The sequence below is a fragment of the Lissotriton vulgaris genome, chromosome 9 (genome assembly GCF_964263255.1).
Source record: "Lissotriton vulgaris chromosome 9, aLisVul1.2, whole genome shotgun sequence".
Lineage (NCBI taxonomy): Eukaryota > Metazoa > Chordata > Amphibia > Caudata > Salamandridae > Lissotriton > Lissotriton vulgaris.
In genome coordinates this window covers 649,945,516-649,966,966 of record NC_141697.1, presented here as the reverse complement: position 1 = coordinate 649,966,966, position 21,451 = coordinate 649,945,516, and the positions used below count along the sequence as shown (strand labels likewise).

Below are 21,451 nucleotides of genomic sequence, written 5' to 3'. Positions count from 1 at the left end.
CGTCGAGCCCCAACCCGAGCACTCCCTGAACCCCTACGGAATAGAGTTACGGTGTTAGTGGCAAGGAACGACCACCAGAGAACTAATAGCCTCGTCATTTTGTTTTCCTTTCTACCAAGAGGGAATCAACGCCAGGGAACATACCGGACTGGAGCCATCCTGACAAAATAAACCTGAGACCCTGGGACCAAGGGCTCGCACAGAGGTGGATGTTGGGATCCCATTCCGCCTAGTGCATCGTTGTAGTGAACAGTCTACCAATAAAACACCCTTTGCCATCTACCACTGCCTCCCGTGGTTTGTTGTCCTGTGACAGGCACTTACTACAGCAGATTTCCATGATGCTGGAACTCGATGGGGAGTTACAAGAGTCAGTGTGATTTTGTAGTGCACAGGGTCTCCGCTTTCTTGTTTTTACCTTTGAGTTGGCTTGTTCTTCACTTGTGCCTTGTCTTCCAGTGTATTCTGAGCCTTTCTATTAAAGCCTTAGCTTCTCCCAACAGTTAATATTGTGAAATGCTATTTGTGTGCATAACCTGAAGATTTAGTGGTGAAGCATCTGTTCAGATATTTAAATCAAGACAAAAAAAAAACAGTATATTCTGCCTAAAATGTTGGGGGAAGTGGTGAGCAAGCAAAGATAACTGTGTCTTATCAGGGACATCATATTCCAGCTCCTGACATTCACTGGTCAAACAACGCTTCCCCATTTTACCTAAGTGTGTTACCTTGGCCTCAGGGCCATGTTACATCTAGAGATGCTTTCATTTGCAATGCACACAATGGAAGAACATGTTTTAATTCATCTAAAGCTCTCTATTCCTTGACTACAAGGGTGTCAGCCTCTGTCGTTCACATGGACATCCATTGGAGTACACCTTTATCTGCAATAAATGAGATCATTTAATTGGATTTTTGAAAGTTCATTCCAAAACCTTTACACCGTTCATTTGCCAGCAGGCAAGGATTTGGTAGAGGTTTGAAGTGGCAATGTCAGTGTAGAGCTTCAGGGGAAGAAGGGTTGTTGGAAAATAACAATGGCAAGAGAGGAATTGCAGCAGCAAATCTATATTTGAACCTATTGTTCTATGAGCTTCTGAACTTTCCCAGGAAGAGCACTAAATGCTGAAGAATTGGGCTGTTATTAGTGGATCCTTTGTGAAATATATATAACTGCTAGAGGAGATTTTGGGCCTCATTTATACTCTGGCGGAGAGGCGGCCAGTCTGCCAGAATGGGTTTGAGGACCATCCTCCTTACCTAGACTGCCTTAGGTTTGTCTTCATCTGCATGAGTTCTTTCAGTAGAACATTTAAGTGAGTTGAGGTAGGTACAAAAATCAGGAGAGGATGCTTTATAAAAATCTAAAGCTGAATATTCTTTGTAAGCTGATAAGAAAAATACTCCTCTACCTAAATATACCATAGGTGAGAAAATACAGTTGGTCACTAAGGAGTTCCACTTGAAAAATCCTCTGCCTGTTCAGGCGAACTGTGCAGCAGATCCCTTCAAAGCACTGAAAGTATGTAGAGCAGGCTCTTAGTTCAAAGCCGCTGCTTGGAAAATTCGACAAAGAGGGAGTTTGTTTTCATTAAAAAAAAATCAAAAGCCACATAGAGTAGGTTTCTGTGTGTGTGGTGGTCCTTTTGCATCTTCTAACTCCTTGCCGACTATGCATCGCAAAGCGGACTTGTGCACAGAAAATAAGTTACCGCTGCCTGCCCTCTCTAGGGCAGAACCCCAGTCACTGAGACCTGATGCCCATCAGATCAGAGGTTTGTCTCTGCTGATGTAAATCTGAAGTTGTCTCCAACTCTAAATAGTGCATGGGAACCACCTTTTTGGTGGGGCGTGAGCACTGCCTAAATATGACAGCCTTCCCACTTTACCATATTCTGAATAAAGCACTTTGTTTGCAGTGTGAACCACAGGAGAAAATGTATTCATTTATATTGAGCCCATGCAATGCTCTTTTAAACCCCAAGTGCAGGAGCATCTATCTGCTTCACACAGGAGTCCATCACAATACTTGCTGACTGGATTAATGAGATTGTTTCATAGAAGTAGTGAACAAGTCAATTTCCATACTTCCAGAATGAGATGTAGTTGCGCACTTTGTGAAAAACACCTCCATCTGTCCTCAGCACAGTGTGCGATCTGGCGCAGATCTGCTGGTGTGGCAGGCATATGTAGAAGCATCTTTTTTAATCCAAAGGGATGCAAAGAGGTATATGCCTTCAATAAGTCACATTCACCCGCATTGGTCCTGGTTGGCACAAGCTGCTGCAAGGCAATGCAGAAGGAGGCAGAAATGTTCCTTGACAGAATTGCCATCTGATGTCAAACACTGATCATGTAAACCATGAGAATTGGAGTACAGAATTGGATTTAAACTCCTATTTCAGAGTTAGCAATGGAATGTTACACCATCAAGCTCAAATCATGTTTCATATGAGTTCCAATCCATAAAATAATAGAGTGTCTCATGGTTCGAATCAATTCAAGGCATTCTTTTATAGTGTTATGTTTATGGTTATAAGTATTTGTAGAGTCCACTATCACCAGGAAGGGTATCCAAGTACTGAGGAAGGTTCATGCTGGCCTACCGAGGGCTGTCCAGAGGGCTATTCGAAGAGCCAGGTCAAACGCTTCTTAGCTCAGATGTGTAGAAGCAGTACATTCCAGGACTTGGGAAAGTCCGGCCACCAGATCTGGGTCTGCATATGCATGTGAGCAAGTAGGAACAGGGTCAATTGGAAGTGCTAGGTAGGTCTGAGAAATGAAATGCAGCTATTGAGATAGACCAGTCAGTGTTGTGCAGTCCTTTGAAAGTGTGTGTGAGGAGTTTAAACTGAGGCGGTTTGTGTATTGGAAGCCAATGGATTTCTCTGAGGTGCGGTCTGATATGCGTGTGTTTGTGGGTGGTTAGGTATGAGTCGGACTGTAGAGTCCTGTATGGTTGTTTGCTGATCCTGGCTTCAGGGGATTTCCCGTAGTCACGTTTTCTAGTGATTAGGACGTGAGTGATGGCTTTTCAGGTGCCAGCATGGAGCCATTTGAAGATTTTCCAAAGCATCATCAGGGTTTCGAAGGAGGTGGAGGTGGCAGTGTTGACTTGGATGAGGTGGTTGCCAATGACGATGCCAAGCTTCTTTGCGTGGGTGGCGGGGGCAGAAGTGAGTCTCAATTTGGGTGGCCATCAGGTAGAGTCTCATTGCTAGTGGCTATTCCCGAAGATCAAAACTTCTTTCTTGTTTGTGTAATGAGTTTGAGAAAGTTGTTTTTCATCCATTCGACAATCTCTGTCATGCCAGCGGCAAAATTGTTCTGGGTGTTGGGGATCTTTAAGAAAGAGTGAGAGTATCAGCTTAGTGTCATCAGCATAAGAAAGGACATTGATGTCGTGGGTCCAGATTTAGGATTTAGGTCTGGTCATTCAACATAGTCAGCACTGCTACATACTACGGAAACACTAAAATTTGCCCTGGATTAAAAAATTGCAGTGCTGATCCCCATGACATCTTGGGAGAACAGTTAAATCAACATGACATCTCACGCAAAGCGTTAGTATCATTCCTGGAGAACAGGAGACAAATAGTCGGCAAATAGTCAGCAATTACCCATCAGCAGAGAAACAGCTGCGCTCTGGTGTTTTTCAGGGCTCTGCCCTAAGCCCAACACTTTTTAATATATATCTGGTACTTTGGCCGGACTTGGTGGCATCCTTTGACATCGAGTCTGTCTCATATGCTGATGAAACTCAGCTTATCCTAACTCTAGATAAAGAGTCCACAGGAGCAGGAGAAAACTTTCAGCGATGCCTCTCCGCTGTCTTTGAATGGATGAAATCTAACCACCTCAAGTGCAACAGCCAAAAAATGGGGATCATGCTGCTTGGGAAATCTAACAAATTCATGCCCAAACTGTGGTGGCCGACTGACACAGTATCCCCTCTGAACACAAAGAACCTGGGGATAAAATTTGACACTTTGCTGTCCTTCCACCAGCATGCACTCTCAGTGGCCGGCACCTGCTTCCATATGATCAAAACCCTCAAAAAAAGTTTTGATCTTCTTCCAGCTACTGCTCGTAAGGCAGTGCAGTGGCCTTAATCTTGTCTCGCCTGGACAACTGTAACAGTATGTACGCAGGAGCAAAGAAAATAACTCTAAAAAAGTACAGATAGTCCAAAGCGCAGTGGCCTGACTGGTACGGAAACTGCCAAGGGGGTCCTCAGCCTCGGAGGCACTCCAAACCCTCCATTGGCTGCCAATATACAAAAGGATCCTCCTTTAGAACGATGAGGCTAACTGGACCTAAATACCTAAGGACCAGAATCAAACCCTATGTTACCCAGCGTCCTCTGAGATCCTCTGTGAAAATTTCCTAGCACTTCCCCGCTTTCACCTGACGTCCAGAGGGGGAAAGTCAATGGCTGTCCTTGGAGCAAAAGCTTGGAACTGCCTGCCCACCCATTTGAGACTTATGCTGTCAGAACCCATGTTCAAGAAACTGTTGAAAACCTGGATTTTCACAGCCCCAGATAATCTGGTATTATTTCTTATCTGATCTGACGGTTCCCTGTTTGAGACTACTCTCCTCCATGCCTCATTTTACTCGCTTTCAGCGCCAAGATACTCCTCGGAGTGAAAGCTGCGCTATATAAATAACCTCATTCATTCATTCAGATAACGCTGTCAGGTGGGGTCATATAGATGTTGAAGAGTGTTGGGTTGAGTGAGGATCCTTGTGGAACCCCGCACATGAGATTGAGGGCATCCATTGTGTACGGGAACAGACTGACAGACTGAGGGGCATATTATCAAGAACGGCGTTATAATTATCGCTGGTTTAGCGGCAGAAAACAGCAACCTTTGCTACTAAGAATTTGAAAAATGAAAAAGCGTAGCTGGCCTGGGCGCCGTCTCAACAGAAATATCAAAGTCCTTAAGAATAAGCAGGTCAAATATCCCTGTTGTGCATCTTAACAAATCTTTCTTCATTCTCACAGCATGTTAAAGGTCCGTTAATTTGTGTCTCATTGTCAGTGCAGAGGAAAATATATTAAACAATTATAGCAAACAGCGTGATACCAAGAGGAGCTAGCTCAGTCTTGGGAAAGTCCAGGTCGTTGCATCATGTGGATGTCTATTAAAAAAGATCTTGTGGTCACCTAAAATCTTCAATTGGGGTACTACTCAGTCGATTGAGATATTAGGCCATTATGTAATTCGTGAAGCCATAAGATATAGTTATACTTTTAGGCAGCCAGCATTAATCCTCCAAACCAGAGGCTCGTAACCTGTTGTTCATAGAACACAGGGGACTGCAATGCCTACACAGGGAATCTCAGACTCTTTAGAAAATGAAATATTGGCAGATTAATAAAATACATACTTACAAAACCTAAATATATTTTTTTTAATTTTAAAGCGCTCTGTAAAAATGAAGGAGTTTGAAACTAGAGGCCAAAAATGAAGTTGGTATGCTTAGCTTGTATAGTGGGAGCAGCACAAGTACAGCAAACATAATTTATTATGGATATTGAGGGCCCCAACTGAAGCTCTGCTATTGGTCAATGAAAAGAGAGCATGTATTAACAGCATAAAATCAAAAAGTAATATGATAGAGTCTAATATATCACTTGATCTATTAGAAATAAAATGTTGTACAACTCTAATCTTTTCATTAAAATTCAAATTTGATTTTGTTTCACATTTTGAGTATTTGTTTGATGTCTACTTGTTTCTGTATTTTTTGTGATTTTCAAATCGCACATATTGCTAAGGCTGGGTAGGGTCCCTGACTTACAGTAGTAATTCAGTGAGGGTCAACAGAAGTTAAAAGGGTAAGAGCAGCTGCTCTCAAAGAATACTCGCCATACCCAGAGGTTAGGCTTCCAACCCACAAAAAATCTACCACCCATCACTACAACTGGTGCTGCAAAAAATTATAACCTAAGACTATAATACAATTGCCTAGCATCCTAGATTAATTTATTATACTGTCCATCAGTGCAAGTGACAATCTTCCCACAAGCTTAGAACTTTGCCACTCTAAAACACTGAATTCTAGTAGGACAATTAAAGCTTGCATTAGGGACAGCCTCTATTGCAGACCATCACTGGAAGCTCTATTTCTCTCTAGTTCCTCCAACATTAAACAAAATGGCTGATTTTAAAGGTGGCAAGCACAGCAAGTAATGAGGGCATAGCAAACACAAAAACCGGCAGAGTAACTCATAGTTGCCAACTAATGTAAAGTGCCTGCGCTGTATCTCTCACTGTTTTTTTGCCACTCCGCTAACTCATGCATCACACCAAAAGGCTACCCAAATTCACCACACTGCAAATTCAACTTCCTTCTAACCAGGCACTTCCTTGTTGTGCAGTATGCTAGTGGGACAATGAGCATCGACGTCTCACAAGGGATATGAAGCGCTATACGAATGCAATTACACATACCCCATCATCAACATTGAATGGGAACACAAATGAGATAATGTAACCAGTCACAATGACCTGCCCATCTAAGCAATGAGAAACCATGAAACACACATGAAACTCAATCGTTGATGGGGTGACCCCGAAACTACCCTCTGTGTACTTCTTCTTCGTAAACTGTGTACTCAGGGGCTTATTTATGAGCCCTTGCGTCAATTTTGCACTGCCGGTGCGTCACTTTTTGTGACACACCAGCAGGGTAAAAAATGAGCCATGTTGCGTCATATTTACAAAGTGACGCATCTAGGTAGATGCGTCACATGTAAACCCCTGCGCCACATTATAACTGCTCCAGGTATAATGTATGCGGGGGCGTTATGATGCAAGTAAGCCTCGTAGAAGTGACGCAGTGAAAACCATGTGATCTCACTGCGTCACTTCTAGGATGCAAATGCGTTAATATCTTACGCCTGCCTCACAGCAGGCGTAAGACTGACACAGGCACATTTTAAATGGGACTTGCCCATGTGAAATGACCCATTGATACAGTTGCGTCACTTATGTGACGCACTCCAGCAATGCGTCATTTTTGCGCCTACAGATACGTCAGAAATACTGACACATCTGTAACTCCTTGCGACATGATGCGTCATACTGTAAATTTAAAGCATCCAGTATGTCGCAAGGAGGGCGTGATGAAAAGTGACGCATCGCTGTGTTCACACAGCGATGCGTCACTTTTCATAAATGAGGCCCTCAGAGTTTATAAGCTTAACGTATGTGATAGCTAACACCTAGTGAATGCTAAGAGAACCATATCAATAGATGAGTGACGCCTAACCTTCCCTTGCAAGCCTGCAGCTCCAGTCAAATTGAGATACGGTGCTGCCAGTTTTTAGGTTCTGAGACACCACAAGTGATGCATGGAGCGGACAGACTCAAAAAGGGGAACTGGAAGAGATTCTGTACAGAAAAGCAGAGCAAAGTTACAGAGGGAAGGATAAAATGCAAAGTTTGGATTTTGGCGCGAACCAAACAGAATGAGACTCTGCAGTGCATACATTGATGTCTCCAGGTACTTACATGCTCAATCATGCAACTTGATGAAATAAGAATGTTTTCTGTATATAATAAAAAAACATTCAATGTTTTGCAATAGTTGGGGAAGGAAGAGAAGGGGAACCGCTAAATAAATCCTGAAAGTGGGGAGCAGCAAGAGGCTCCTGAGAGGAGAAATGCATCAAGGGTAGATTAAGGGCAAGAACATTAAGAACAACTGCACTTCCGGCATCAAGTAGGATCAGTAGGTCTGATAGGGATACGCCGATCAATAGGCATAGATAAGTGGTTAATTTAAGTGATGCCGGGAGATTGGGAATTAATATGTGAGTAGTTGTGGGTAGGTTTGTAAGGTTTGGCAAGGCGACAGAGCACAGTACAGCTATTTTCTTACAAGCACAGACCTGTCATATTTAGGTAGCTTTTTTCAAGCTGTGATGTATATTGCTGAATATGTCATTCTGCTCAATGCCTTATTCAGGAATGCAGGAGCTAAGAAGGGAAGTATGCTTGGTACAGTCATAGATCCAACCCACCTTGGTAAAGTGATTGCCCAACTTGATGAGGGGCACAGTCTTGAACTGCCGCTGCTCATTCAGAGATAGGTGGCCCTGCCTCAGGCTGAAGAGGTTTGACATGACGAGAAGTAGGTCTGAGGTGGTCTTTACCGGCAGGAAACGATGGCGGGGTACATTAACACCGATGGCCCTTTGAAAGCTTTGGATGGCGGCCCCTACTGCAGTCTCCAGCTGGATCACTGTTAGGCCGCCATCTAGGGTCTAGAAAAGAGAGAGTACGAAATGTGAGAGAAAGGCACTATTCCTACTTTTTGTCATTGTCTCCTACACTTTTCTTTAGATCCTGTTCCTACTGTTATAAATGTGCCACTGGGCCTCTGCCAGACCTCTCCATCATTTCCTTCATCACTTCTCACCAATCCCACATTACTCTCTCTCACCTTCCCATCTGATTGCTGCTCTATGCCTCCTCAAGCTCGGTTTCCAACACAACTCTCTCACCTCCTATCTCTATTGCCACAAGATCCCACTATAGTTCTATTTCTTTGTAATGACATCCCTTGTGACCTAAGATTCCATATCCTCTCATCTTTGAGAAGATCTGTCCCTCAATATTAGCCATGTTCCTGTAATTCAAATCTATCACTCTCTCTGCTTCCCTATAACTTCCCTTGTCTTACCTCTGGTGCCCTAGAGAGGACCACTCTGAGTTCCCCATCATCTTCTACTGTTCGTAGTTCTCACTGTATCATTTCATCCTCCCATTACCCGTCTCTCTTCCTCTCTTATCTTAGCACAATTAAATTAGTCAATAGGGCTCTGGATTGACTCTAAAAGGCTGCAAGGATCAAGAAAGAGTAATTGCATGCCTGGCATGTACAAATCAAAATATCATAATGTCCCAACCAATTACTTCTGCTCCATCTCTGCATGTTGCTTTCACACTTCTTTGTTTTCAATTCTTCTTCCACTCTCTCTTACCTTGGAATTAACTATGACTTCCATGTTGATGCCATTCTCTTCCTCTAGAAGCCTACTGATGGCCTCCAAGGATACCCACAGATTGTTGGTGTTGAAGATCTTAAACTTGGAGACAGATTTGAACTCATCAATACGATCACGTGGCACTTGTGCGATCTCCAGGAGACGGAGATTTCCCTCATACTGGATCAACGTACCTCCCTTTGAAACCAAGAAGAGACACAGTGACCTCACAGGACAAGTATACATGAGACATACTCTTCCCTACAACTGTGGGCCTTTTGGAGGCACATTTTTGTCAGTAAATCTCCATGAATGCCTACCTTAACATCAGCTTGTGTCTTGTCTGTCACTTCCATGATGAATTCGAAGGGAGGCCCAGAGTGATCAGGGCGACCATTAGCCAGTTGGCTCAGGAGGTGCAGGTCCACAGTGGCTCCCAAGTTGTCAATGTTGGAGATGAAGACAAACTTACGGCCCTGGCTCAGGAAGCGCTGCAGCAGGCCAGAGCGGTGCAGGCTGGCATAAACGTCCCCATGACCTGGAGGGTACCATGCCTCAGCATTGGCTCCATCCATTGAGAGTGAACGCGCTAATGGCAGGCGCGATTCTTTGTTAATGCGTGGAAACCTTTTCAACAAGAAGAGGTGAAAACAGCTAACTGTAAGTAAAGAAGGGAAAAGTCCATGGCACCAGAAAGATACAATTCTGAAGTCTCTGGCAAGGATTATGTTACTTACCCTGTAAGCATCTGTTCTTGGCATGTAAAGCTGTAGATTCACATGCTTTGCATACTCCTGCCATCTAGCGTTGGGTCCGGATGTTTGCAAGTTGTTTTCTTTGAAGAAGTCTTTTCCAGTCACAAGGTAAAGTGACTCCTCCTTTCGGTTATAATGGGCATGGGCATCAACTCCATTCTTAGATTGTTTTCCCTCAAGATCGTGAGAACAGAATACGTTAGTGTAGTTTGGAGATGTCCATGTGTATGTAACGTGAATAATATGAACTGCAACAACCACAGATGTCTGGGGAGGAGGGTGGGCACATGTGAATCTACAGCTCTACAAGTCTTACAGGGTAACATCATCCGTTCGAGGCATGTGTGCTGCAGATACACATGCTTTGCGGACTGTGCAGCAGCATTCTTCCAAAGCAATGGCTAACCAGTGGGTGTTGCAGTTGTTTGAAAAAGTGTTTTAGCACTGCTTGTCGTCCTACATTAGCTTGTTGATGTGCCAATACATCCACACAATAATGTTTGGTAAATGTGTGTGGTGTAGTCCACGTAGCTGCCTTACATATGTCAGCTATGGGAATGTTGACTAAAAAGGCCATAGATGCTCCTATTTTGTGAGCAGATTGTGCTCTAGGAAGTATAGTTAAAGTTATTTTAGCTTTAACATAGCAAGTCTGAATTCGTTTAACAATTCACCTAGAAATACTGGAATTAGAGATAGAATTTCCTTTATAAGGTTGAGCAAAGGCAACAAAAAGTTGTTTTGTTTTGCGAAAATCTTTTGTCTTATCAATATAATAGTGCTCTTTCGACATCAAGTGTATGTAGAGCTCTTCATGCTACTTTATCAGGTTGAGGGAAGAACACAGGTAACTCAACTGATTGGTTAATATGAAAAGCAGAGACCACTTTTGGAAGGAATTTTGGGTTTGCACAAAGAGTGACTCTATATTTATGAAGTTGAAAAAAGAGTTCTTCTAAGGTTAATGCCTGTAGGTCACCAACATGTTTTAGTGAAGTGATAGCAATTAGAAAGGCAACTTTCCATGAAAGAAATTGTAATGAACAATTTTGTAAAGGTTAAAAAGGTGGACCCATTAGCCTTGTGAGAACAATATTAAGGTTCCAGACAGGTGCAGGTGGTACTCTGGGTGGTATTATTCTTTTAAGGCCTTCCATAAAGGCCTTAATTACTGGAATGATGAATAGGTCTGTTTTCAAGTAACGGAGCTCCTGCTGCAAGGTGTAATCAAATGGATGTGTAGGCTAAAGATAAAAAATAATATTTTGTATAGCTGCATCTAGCTGATCCATTCTGTTAATATTACACTATATCACAAACCTTTTCCACTTTGCTGCATAACATGCCCTAGTGGTGGGTCTTCTTGCTTCCTTAAGAATTGTCATATAATCTGGTGGTAGGTTTAAGTATCCAAACTCTATGACTTCAGGAGCCAAATCTCTAGGTTGAGTTCCTTGGGGCTTGGATGTCTGATTTCTCCTTGGTTCTGTGTGAGAAAGTTTGAAGTTATATGAACCTTCTGGTGTGGGACATGTCTGCCTGAGTTTCCAAACAAGAAATAGAAGGAAAGGGAGAGGAGGAAATGCATAATAAGCAAATATCCCTGACCAGTTGATTCATAGGGTATTGCCTTTGGATATAGGGTGTGGGAACCTGGAGGCGAAGTCTGGGCATTTTGAGTTCTTTGCTGTGGCAAAGAGGAGAACTTGTGGGTGAAGTTCCCATTTGTGTACTTCATTCTGCTGAGGAGGTCGGCAAAGATGATGGAAGGTGTTCTGCCAAGAGTTGGAGTTTTTGATGAATTGCCCAAACCCAACTGTCTGAGAGAGGCATGACAGCTGGAGAGAGTGCCCCCCCTGTTTGTGTACATAGTACATTGTACATTGTTGTCATATTGTCTGTCCGGACTAGGACAACTTTTCCTATCAGATGAGATAGAAATGCTTTTAACGCTAGCTAAATTGCTTGCAGTTCTAGGTAGTTGATCTGATGGTTCTGTTGGGTGGTATCCAAAGACCCTGAACTGTTAAATGTTGAAAATGTTCCACCCACCCTGGGCGAGATGCATCTGCCGTGAGCACGACTTGTGGAATAGGGTCGATAAAGGGCTGCTCTTTTGATACATTTTGTGTTCCACCCCTGCTGAGAGCGATGAGTCTGCCAACACTAGATCTGTTAGCTAACCCGGTTATTGACCCTGTTATTGATTCCACTGACGTGGCAAGCATTCTTGTAGAGGACGCATGTTTAGTCATGCATGAGGCACCATGGCAATGCAAGATGCCATCATCCCCATTAGCTGCATGAAAGGACTGACTGGTAGATACTGGTTGTTTTGAAACCGGATTAACAATGTTTGAAAATGTGTGAATCCTGGCTGATTTGGCATATACTAGAGCCATTTGAGTGTTTAGAATGGATCTTTGATATGGTTGTATTTGCGTGGGCTGAAGATGGGAGTTTTGTGCATTGACTGTAAATCCCAACTGATGGAGAAGGTTTATGGTGGTTTGTGAGTGTTGCACACATTTGGGATGTGTGTTGGCTTTTATGAGCCAGTCTTATAGTTATGGGAAGACATGGATTTGCTGTCTTCGTAGATGTGCTGCTACTACTGCAAGGCATTTGGTGAACACCCTGGGTATAGTTAATCCAAAAGGAAGTACTTTGAATTGATAATGAGTTTTTCCTATCACAAATCTGAGATATTTGCGATGAGCTGGGTGAATGGGTATATGAAAGTATGCATCCATTAAGCCTAGTGCTGACATAAAGTGGCCTTGCAGTAAATCTGGAATTACCTGTTGCAATATGACCATATGGAAGTGTTCTGATAATATGTATAGGTTTATTGGCCTGAGATCCAAGATTGGCCTTAATGAACCGCCTTTTTTGGGAATCAGGAAGTATAGCGAATATTCTTACAAAGAACTCCTGATCCTTGTTGTTGTAATGCAACAGGTTCAATAGCTTCTTTTGTTAGAAGAGCTTGTACTTCTTGTTTGAGCAGAAATTGATGTTCACAAGACATGTGAATATGAGGTGGAATGTTGGGAGGGTTGCTTGTGAGCTCCAGGCAATAACCATGTTGGATAATGTCCAACACCCATTTGTCTGATGTTATTGATTGCCAAATGGGAAGAAACTGTTGTAATCTTCCCCCGTCAGGTGATGAATGATCAGGGGGAAGTGGTAGCAAGTCCCTGCTTGTAAGTGGATGGAGAGGTGTGTATTGGTGTAACTCTACCTCTTCCTTTAAAGTTGTTACCCCTATTTCCACCCTTATAGAATCCTCTAGAGGGGGGGGGGAGATTGTGCCTGTGTTTTGTAAGAGCATGCGCCCACATATGTGGTATTCGTTTTGGAGCCCCCTCTGTAAAAGGAGCGACGAAAGGAACCTCTAGTAGAAGGAGACTGAAGTGCTCCTACAGATTTGCCACTTTTGTATCCTTTTTCATATTTTCAAACGATTGGTCTATTTGAGGCCCAAAGCTGTGTTGCTTATCAAAAGGTGCATTAAGAATAGTTTGTTGAACTTCTGGTTTGAAACCAGAAATTCTGAGCCAGGTATGTCTCCCAAGTAGAAGGCTGGTATTGACTCCTCTAGCTGCAGTATCTGTAGCATCTAACGCACATCTAATAGAGGAATTGGAGATAAATTTCCCTTCTGGCACTATTTCCTGCCCCTTTTTCTTGTGTTCTTCTGGAAGATATTCTAATAATTCTTCCATCTCGTCCCAGTGTGCCCTATCATAACTAGCCAATAGGCCTTGTGTATTGGCTATGTGCCAATGGTTGGCTGATTGAGCAGCAACTCTTTTCCCTGAGGCATCTATTAGTTTGGATTCTTTATCAGGAGGTGGTGTCTCCCCTGAGGTTTGTAAATTTGCCCTTTCACAGGCTTTAGAGACTACTAAAGAATCCAAATCCGAATGGCCCTTAAAAATACTGGGTCAGATGGTGGGGGTTTATATTGTTGTCCACTCTAGGTGTTAGGATACATGCTCTAACTGGATACTTAAAAATATCATCAGCATTCCTCGTTATACCCTTTAATATAGGCAAGGATTGTGATGTTCTGTGTGCGTTTCCTAAGGTTTCAAATAGGAAATCCACTTCTAGGGCTTCTTTATATAAATTCACCCCAGAGTAAGTGGCTGCCCTAGCAATTAACTCCAGCTGGATAAAGATCTGGGTCTGTGTCTACAGGTGGGTATATATTGAAGTCACCCCATGGATCAGGTGAAAGCTGAGCAGAAGTGCCATCATCATCTACCATATCAGGATTTATATTAGGAGAGCCTGGTGGTGTGATATGTAAAGGGGCTGAAGCTGTTATAATATATACTGGTGAAGAAGGTGGAAGAGTTTGAGGAATGTTTATAGGACTACTAGCCATGTCCTTTTTCTTCCTGAGAGGGATTTTATATTTAGTGCCCATTTTCCTTTTGGAAGGTGGTCTAACTGGCTTAGTTGTAATGTGCCCAGTGTCAGGATTTATGTGAATTTGCTTTTGCTTTGGATCCAGCTTTTGTTTCAAGGTTTCTAAAATAGGCTCCGGTGGCTTTAAAGAAGCATCTTTATGTTTCAGCGTCAAAACCTTGAGTGCCGAGCTGGATGTGCCCTTTTTAGCTTTGGAGCCCAAATGTTTCAAAATCGAAGAGGTATCATCGCGGCTCGAGCACGAGCCGGAAGGCTTGACTTGCTGTTTCAGTGCCGAGCTGGAAGGCAGGCCGTTGAAATCAGAGTCTCGGTGCCTACCATGACCTGGTGGCAGTGGTGGCCCAATAGCCTTTTGTTTGGTTGGAGGGGTTGGGTGGGCAAAGGGGCTTTGTTACTCATGACACTCTGTCCAGCCTGTCCAGCTGGAACATCATGGGACTCTAGTTCGATCTCCAACTCCGAATCAGAGTCCTGGAAGGAGAAGGCCTCTTCCTCTTCCGCTGCCGATGCTTACATCTCTCCTTGCTCGATACCTTCTCTGAAGATATCAGGGGTGTCCTCCATACTCTGCTGCTGCATGTCTCTTCGTGGAACTCGACAGTTCAGTAGAGTCTTTTTGGATCGGAACAATTGACTAGCGTCGCAGTCTTCCTCTATATGCTCTGAGGAGAGACAGAGGTTACAGACCTTATGAAGGTCAGTGCGCGGTTATTTGGAATGGCACCGAGGACAGAATTGAAATGGCGTCCGTTCTATTTGCAGAAGATTCGATGATGGATCTTCGACTGGAAGTAGATAGAAGAAAACAAGCTAGGCCCGAAGGCTGAAGTTAGAGTTCCCGATTGGATAATGAAAGTTTTCAGAATTTTTCGACACGCATAAGGTGGAAACGAAATTGAAAACAATACCAACGAGGTAAGTGAAATGTGTAACAAAGGGATCCCGATTGACGGTTTGGAATCGGAGCGCTGCAATACACGTCTGAACCCGATGGCGGAAAGAAAGCAATCTAACAATGGAGTCAATGCCCATGCGCATTATCACTGAAAGGAGGAGTCACCTTACCTTGTAACTGGAAAAGACTTCTTCAAAGAAAAACAACTTGCAAACATCCGGACCCTACACTAGATGGCAGGGTTCTGCAAAGCATGTGTATCTACAGCACACATGCCTCGAACACTACTTTTTCTCTACTTTTCAGACCACTGAAACAGTGGGTATTTTTGGAAACAAGGGCTAGAAAAATTGAGGTTTCAGAACACAAATGTATCTCTATCTTATGACATTACAGACCGTCATTCTGATTCCTTTCGCTAGATGTGCCTCTCCTAGACTAACACTCCAAGGCATCTTAGAAGCTAGATAGCTTGAAATTAGGATCTAGCCTCTCCATTATCTGTGATACCATGTAGGCAAAGGGGCCTTAGGCCCAACATGTATGCCCTTCTCATGCATGTTCCCATTCAGAGATAGAGATGCAGATTTCAACTAGCTTTTACCTACCAAGCATGCTAACAGAGTTACAGGGTACATAGGGCCAACAAGTCTATCCCTCCCAGGTCATGAATCAGATATAGTGGCAAAGATCTCAGCCAGCCCCTCCCTTCCAGGTGAGGTGCCACAGAGGTACATCAGTGCTAGGAGCCAAGCAGTGTGTCCCTCAGAGATATACTACTATACCGCCGCATGAGACCCAGAATCCACATGGTCTGTCCATCTTAGATGTGCCATATACAGTTACAAGCATCCTAGACCTACCCGATTGTCTCATAAGTATATCAAGTCATGGTCCCTGAAATTTGTCCACACTGGAAATGTTTAGGCACTAAGAATGCAGAGTAGAATACCTTGAAAGAAATGTTCAGTCGTAGGAAAGTTATGTGGCCTGAGAGTACTGTGGCACCGGATCTTACCTGCTTTGGGTGAAGGTGAGGATCTGCACATGGCGTCTGGAATACTTCTTCAGAATGTCCTCAGTCTCCTGGTCAGTGTGAAAGGAGTTCATCAGGACGAGGGGCACGTCACACCCATGGGTTTCATTCAGGTGCTGAGGATAAGAGGGCGGACATGTCTGAGCGGGTGAATAATCCAGAGTCCACCAAACTCTGACACGCATGGTCCAATCCCCCCTCCCCCTAATTATAACCTTCCTGTAGTCCAATGTGGATGTGTGCAAAGTCTACTTTTACTTCCCAGCCTGTCAGTTTCTTTCACATACTTACCTGTGGCTGTATGTCAGAATACCATGTATATAAATAGTGTCTGGCATAAGTAACATGTCACACATATCATTCATAAAAAATATTGTCCCACTGGATGTAGATTTTATATTAAATCCAATGGGGCAATATCATTTTACAGGATGTTTATAACAAGGCATTTATGAAAGATTGATATCCGAAGAAAGATATTCTGGTACCACCACCGCGCTGATGAGATATGTGCATGTTGTTGCCTTGAAACTCCAGCTTTAGATGTAGGCTCTAACCGTGTGTTTTACTCCTTCTGCTCTTGGCTGTTGTTGCACCAATATTCCCAGTGCAGTCCTTAAACCTTCTCTCTAGCACTTTCACACCAGCTTAGCATACATTCTCCCACAAAAGCCATCCACAGGAGGGAATTAATCAGAAACATCCTCTTTCCTGTTCTTTGCTTTTGTTCGATGGTCGTCTCCATATTTTTATCTTGCCACAGAAATAATCATTGCACTGCAAATAGGTGTACACGGCTACTCTTTTTAATACACATCCTTAGGCGTTCAACTGTGCTAAGGTGGTAAGAGTCAGTACCATTCACAAATACCTTTTAACTGCTGTGAGCGTAGCAATAATAGAGTTCTGAAAAATGTGAGTGGTAATCCTTCACAAAGCCAGATATTTTACAGCTCATAAAAACACTTAAGCTTTCTTAAACAGCTTAAAAACGGACTGCTTACGTTATAAATACATTTTTTTGCGTTGTGTGGCTTGAAACTAAAATTTAGTGCTAGGAAATCTTTCAGTTACAGTGCACTTCGGAAATATTGACTTTCTTTAAGCCGGGTGAGTGCCCCCGAGTGCTGCTGCTTTGTCAGGCACTAGGTGGGAATTGAAGAAGTGAAATCTAGGTGCTACACATCTCCTCAGACATCTTCTTTGTCCTCTGTTACTCGGTAGCACTTGACAATTTTAGGCCCTAAAAACTCTGCAGAGAAGATACAAGTGTACCAAAATGTATCTACGACCACACAAGAAGGGAGGAAGAAGAATTTCAATACCAAAGTCCCACAGAAGTTTCAAGGACATTTTTTTAGTTTTCCAAAAACTGGGATGACTAATCTACTGATTTTTTCCATCCATCCTTTTATGGGCACATTCATGTGTGCATCATGGCCTGCTTTTTCTAATACGTCATTTTACCATTCCTTCATGTCAGATAAATATGATTGTTAAAGGTACACTTCGACTGCCTTCTGCTATGGGACGTGTTGCCCTATCCAAAATGGTGATGTTGCACTATATCCTATAATATTTCGCTAATGTCCCCATCTTCTTCACTAGGACGTGTTACACTAGGTAGACATTCTGTTGGGGGAGCTTACATGACACAATGGTCAGCATAATGTTGTACTAGTCAAACTACGACTCCGGGACATCCAAGAGGGGCTAGGGGCTCCGAATTTTAACCATCACTATTTAGAGGTCCAACTCCATTGGCTTTGCGGCTGGCTGTCCAGTTTGTCTCTAGGGGAGACCTGCACTACAACCTGGCCACTGTGGCTTGAAGAACCATATGGGCGGCTTCTCACTTGTTGTATACTGCCCTGAGCTATTATGGCAGATTTTTGTCACCAATGAGGTTTCCTCTCATGCCCCTGCCACACCCCTGCTTGGGTTGTCAAAGCACTGGGGTGGCACACTGACACCCATCTATGAAGCTGGGGAGAGGCTGGCATCATGACAATTCTTGACACAGAGTTCAGATTAATGTTCTTACAATTACATGGTCTATTACTGATACAGAGCCCCAAACTCATTCCATGGCCCAGACCCTTTCGTTTTCTCATGGGTAATGGCAGGAAGCGGGTACGTTGGCTAAGCAGTTCCCTTCAGCACCACATACATAAATCCCTGCGACCCCTGTGATACCTTTAGGAGTTCAAAGAAGGAAGAGTAGTCCATGATGAAGAGTGGACTTGGGCAGCGGCATACCAACATATTGTCTACGCTAAATTTAAATGAATTCAATTTAACATTTTACAAAGGGCCTAGCTGCCCCCTAATACGATTAATACAATGTACCCTAGTGCTAACGCCGCTTGTGCATGGTGCAATGCTGCCTCTGCGAGCTTACAACACATGTGTTAGGACTGCCCGACCATGGCAGGATTTTAGCTGGCGGCGACAGGACTACCGTCAAGAAGCTGCCCAGTCTAAACTCCTGGTAGGTCTGCACTTTTGTACTGTATATGAGACCCAAACAAAACAAGGCTGTTGTTCACATTTTGGATCAATCACTGCTGTGGGCAAGTGAGCAGTAACTATGAAATAGAAGGCATTACTTCTTACAAAGTTCAAGGCAAGGCAGGCAGTGTGCTGCCTTAAAATGTGGGTAGGTCAAACGCACAGCCCTGCATAAGGAGGAGACTCGAGGCCCATGGAAACATCTAGGGCCATATTATCAAGCCCCAGCGATAATTATCGCTAAGCGCACTTAGCGCTAGAATAATTATCGCCGGGTAGCGTGGATTTTCATCACTGAGATAGCGTGCTATTAGCAACGCTTATCTCAGAAGTGATAAAAATCCTTGCGCTAACTGCCAAATGAGAGAATATCGCTGGAAAACCAATGACAATCTCTCGAAGTTTGGCATTAGCTTGATGATAGGGGCTCCCAAACTTAGCCATGATATCCTTCCATATGATATCATGGCTAAGTAAGGAAAATACCAGGTGTAAAAAAAGCAGCGCTAACCGTGGTTAGCGCTGCTTTTTTTTTTATCACTAACAGGGTTAGCGATATCCTTGATAATAGGAGAAATGTCGCTTAACAACATTTCTCCTATTATTTTTCTCTGGAACGCCCCCTTTGCATCTCATTAGAGATGCAAGGGGAAGCGTGGAGAAAAAGGGTGCTAATTTGCGTGTTAGCACCCTGTTGCTGATAGGGAGATAATTTTATCTCCGCTTTCTTGGCTTTTAAAGCCAAAAAAGCAGAGATAAATCCCTTGATAATATGCCCCCTAGTCTCTGGAAACTGGGACGACCTGTGGTGGTGTCTAGAAAGTGAACCTAAGGTCGACACCTTGCCACCAAAGATGCTTCTGTGTCAGCCAACCCTGGGTATCAATATTATTATTGCCTTGTGTTTATACAATTAACTCTGTGAATTGCGTACCCCAGCTGACTCCTATGTTCCCAGCTCTACTCACGTACAATGGTCCAATGGCCCCTACTTCCTCCACCCGGCTACTCTCGATAGGACTATACTTCAGTTGGGTCGAGGTTTTTCTGGCTGCTCCATAGACTGGGTGGGCAACACTGTCCTGCTGTGTAAATCCCCATTGGTTCCTTTTACTTCTATCCAATCTCCAACCCTGGGTATGTTGTGTGTTAGTTTTGAATATTATTGACTGTATTTGTAAGGCTCAGTGACGAATCCCTTATGTACAGCTGTACAAAGGAAAAGGCTGACCGACTGGCACTCTTTCTTGATTGAAGCCACGATTGTATAGGCCTGATAAATTAGCTGATATATTACCATCTGCAAAGGCCCACTACATTATATGTAACACTACATCTGTATCCTGGCTTGCAGAGCTAAGGTCTTATTTCATGTACAAATAGCATAAAATATGATTTTTTTAAAGGCACAGTTATCTGCTTTGGGAAACCAGTTGAGTATTTTTCTTTTTTATATTACGGTTTTATTGAAATCTTTTTGTCAGATTTTCATCACTGCTTGTTTAAGTTCCTAACTCCAATAAATGATATTCCCTAGAGAACAATTCTAATCATAAGCTTCTTGGCTTGGTCTGCTTTGTAAAATGCAAATAGAGTAAGCCTCTGCCTAAATCGCCTTCTCTTATTAAAGGCTGTGACATGCACACACACCCGCTCACCTCGATCTGTTTGATGGTCAAGTCCAGGAAGGTGTTTTCATTGCGGACACCTATTAGGCTTTTTGGGCCCTTGCAGCCCATGCTGGTCCCCAACCCACCATTCAGCTTCAGGACGACTAGCTGGTTGAGCAGAGCGGTGATGTCTTCGGGCAGGGCTTGGGCCTCGATGCTCTCGAACGACTGGATCTGAAGAAGAAATAGAGGAAGACAGCCTATCAATGGATGTTGCTAAAATCCCCACAGTTGTGTCATACTGATGATCTAGCTGAGACTCTCTATGATGACTCTTTGGCTGCCCATCATAGGCACCAAGGTAGGTCGTCACGTGGTACAGATAGCTTTCGTCTCCTGTCCTTGCATCTGCAATACTTACTGACCATATGCATCCCCCCAGCATACTTGCTATCTGTAAACCCACTCAACATGCTATAGGTACCTTTATGAGGAATCTCCTGCATAGCTCGAGACTTTATTGGACTAGCGTCCACCCAAAACCCATTTCCACCCACTTTGGGCAGTAACTATGCTCCCAGGCCAGGCTTCTTGGAGCCTGAGACTTGATAACTGAGAGGCCCAGGATTTGTTTTACCCTTGCCCATGGGAGAGAAATCTAAGACCATTTAATTATAAATACTTTGGGCCTCATTTATGAGAAATGACGCATCGCTGCGTGAAAGCAGCGATGCGTCACTTCTCAGTGCGCACTCCTTGCGACATGATTGGTGCTTCATATTTATAAAATGACGCATCATGTTGCAAGGAGTTACCGATACGTCAGTATTTCTGACGTATCTGTAGGCGCAAAAGTGACGCATTGCTGGAGTGTGTCACAAAAGTGACGCAACTCCAGCAATGTGTACTTTCACATGGGTAAGTTCCATGTTGTTAGTGCCTGTGTAAGTCTTACGCCTGCCATGAAGCAGGTGTAAGATTTTGACGCATTAGCGGCCAAGAAATGGCGCAGTGAAATAGATTTCACTGCGTCACTTCCATGACCCTTTATTGCGTCAAAACGCCCCCTTTGCATTCATTATACCTGGCGCAGGTATAATGTGGCGCAGGGGTTGCGTCACTTTGTAAATATGGCGCAACAAGGGGCTTTTTTTACGCCACTGGTGCGTCACAAAAAGTGACGCACCGGCGGCGTAA

At 43.5% G+C, this 21,451-nt stretch overlaps 1 protein-coding gene across 2 annotated transcripts in view; it reads right to left on the bottom strand.

Annotated features, from left to right (window-relative positions):
* LOC147692039 (UTP--glucose-1-phosphate uridylyltransferase-like) overlaps positions 1–21,451 on the bottom strand; it is a 119,008-nt gene that overhangs the window by 7,402 nt on the left and 90,155 nt on the right. For both annotated transcript variants that reach the window (XM_086938346.1, XM_086938345.1), the window contains 5 exons: positions 20,303–20,488; positions 16,116–16,249; positions 9,325–9,631; positions 9,002–9,202; positions 8,039–8,281 (listed from right to left, as the gene is read on the bottom strand). In XM_086938346.1, the coding sequence (XP_086794472.1) occupies positions 8,039–8,281; positions 9,002–9,202; positions 9,325–9,631; positions 16,116–16,249; positions 20,303–20,488 (1,071 nt within the window). The remainder of the gene's footprint in view (positions 1–8,038; positions 8,282–9,001; positions 9,203–9,324; positions 9,632–16,115; positions 16,250–20,302; positions 20,489–21,451) is intronic.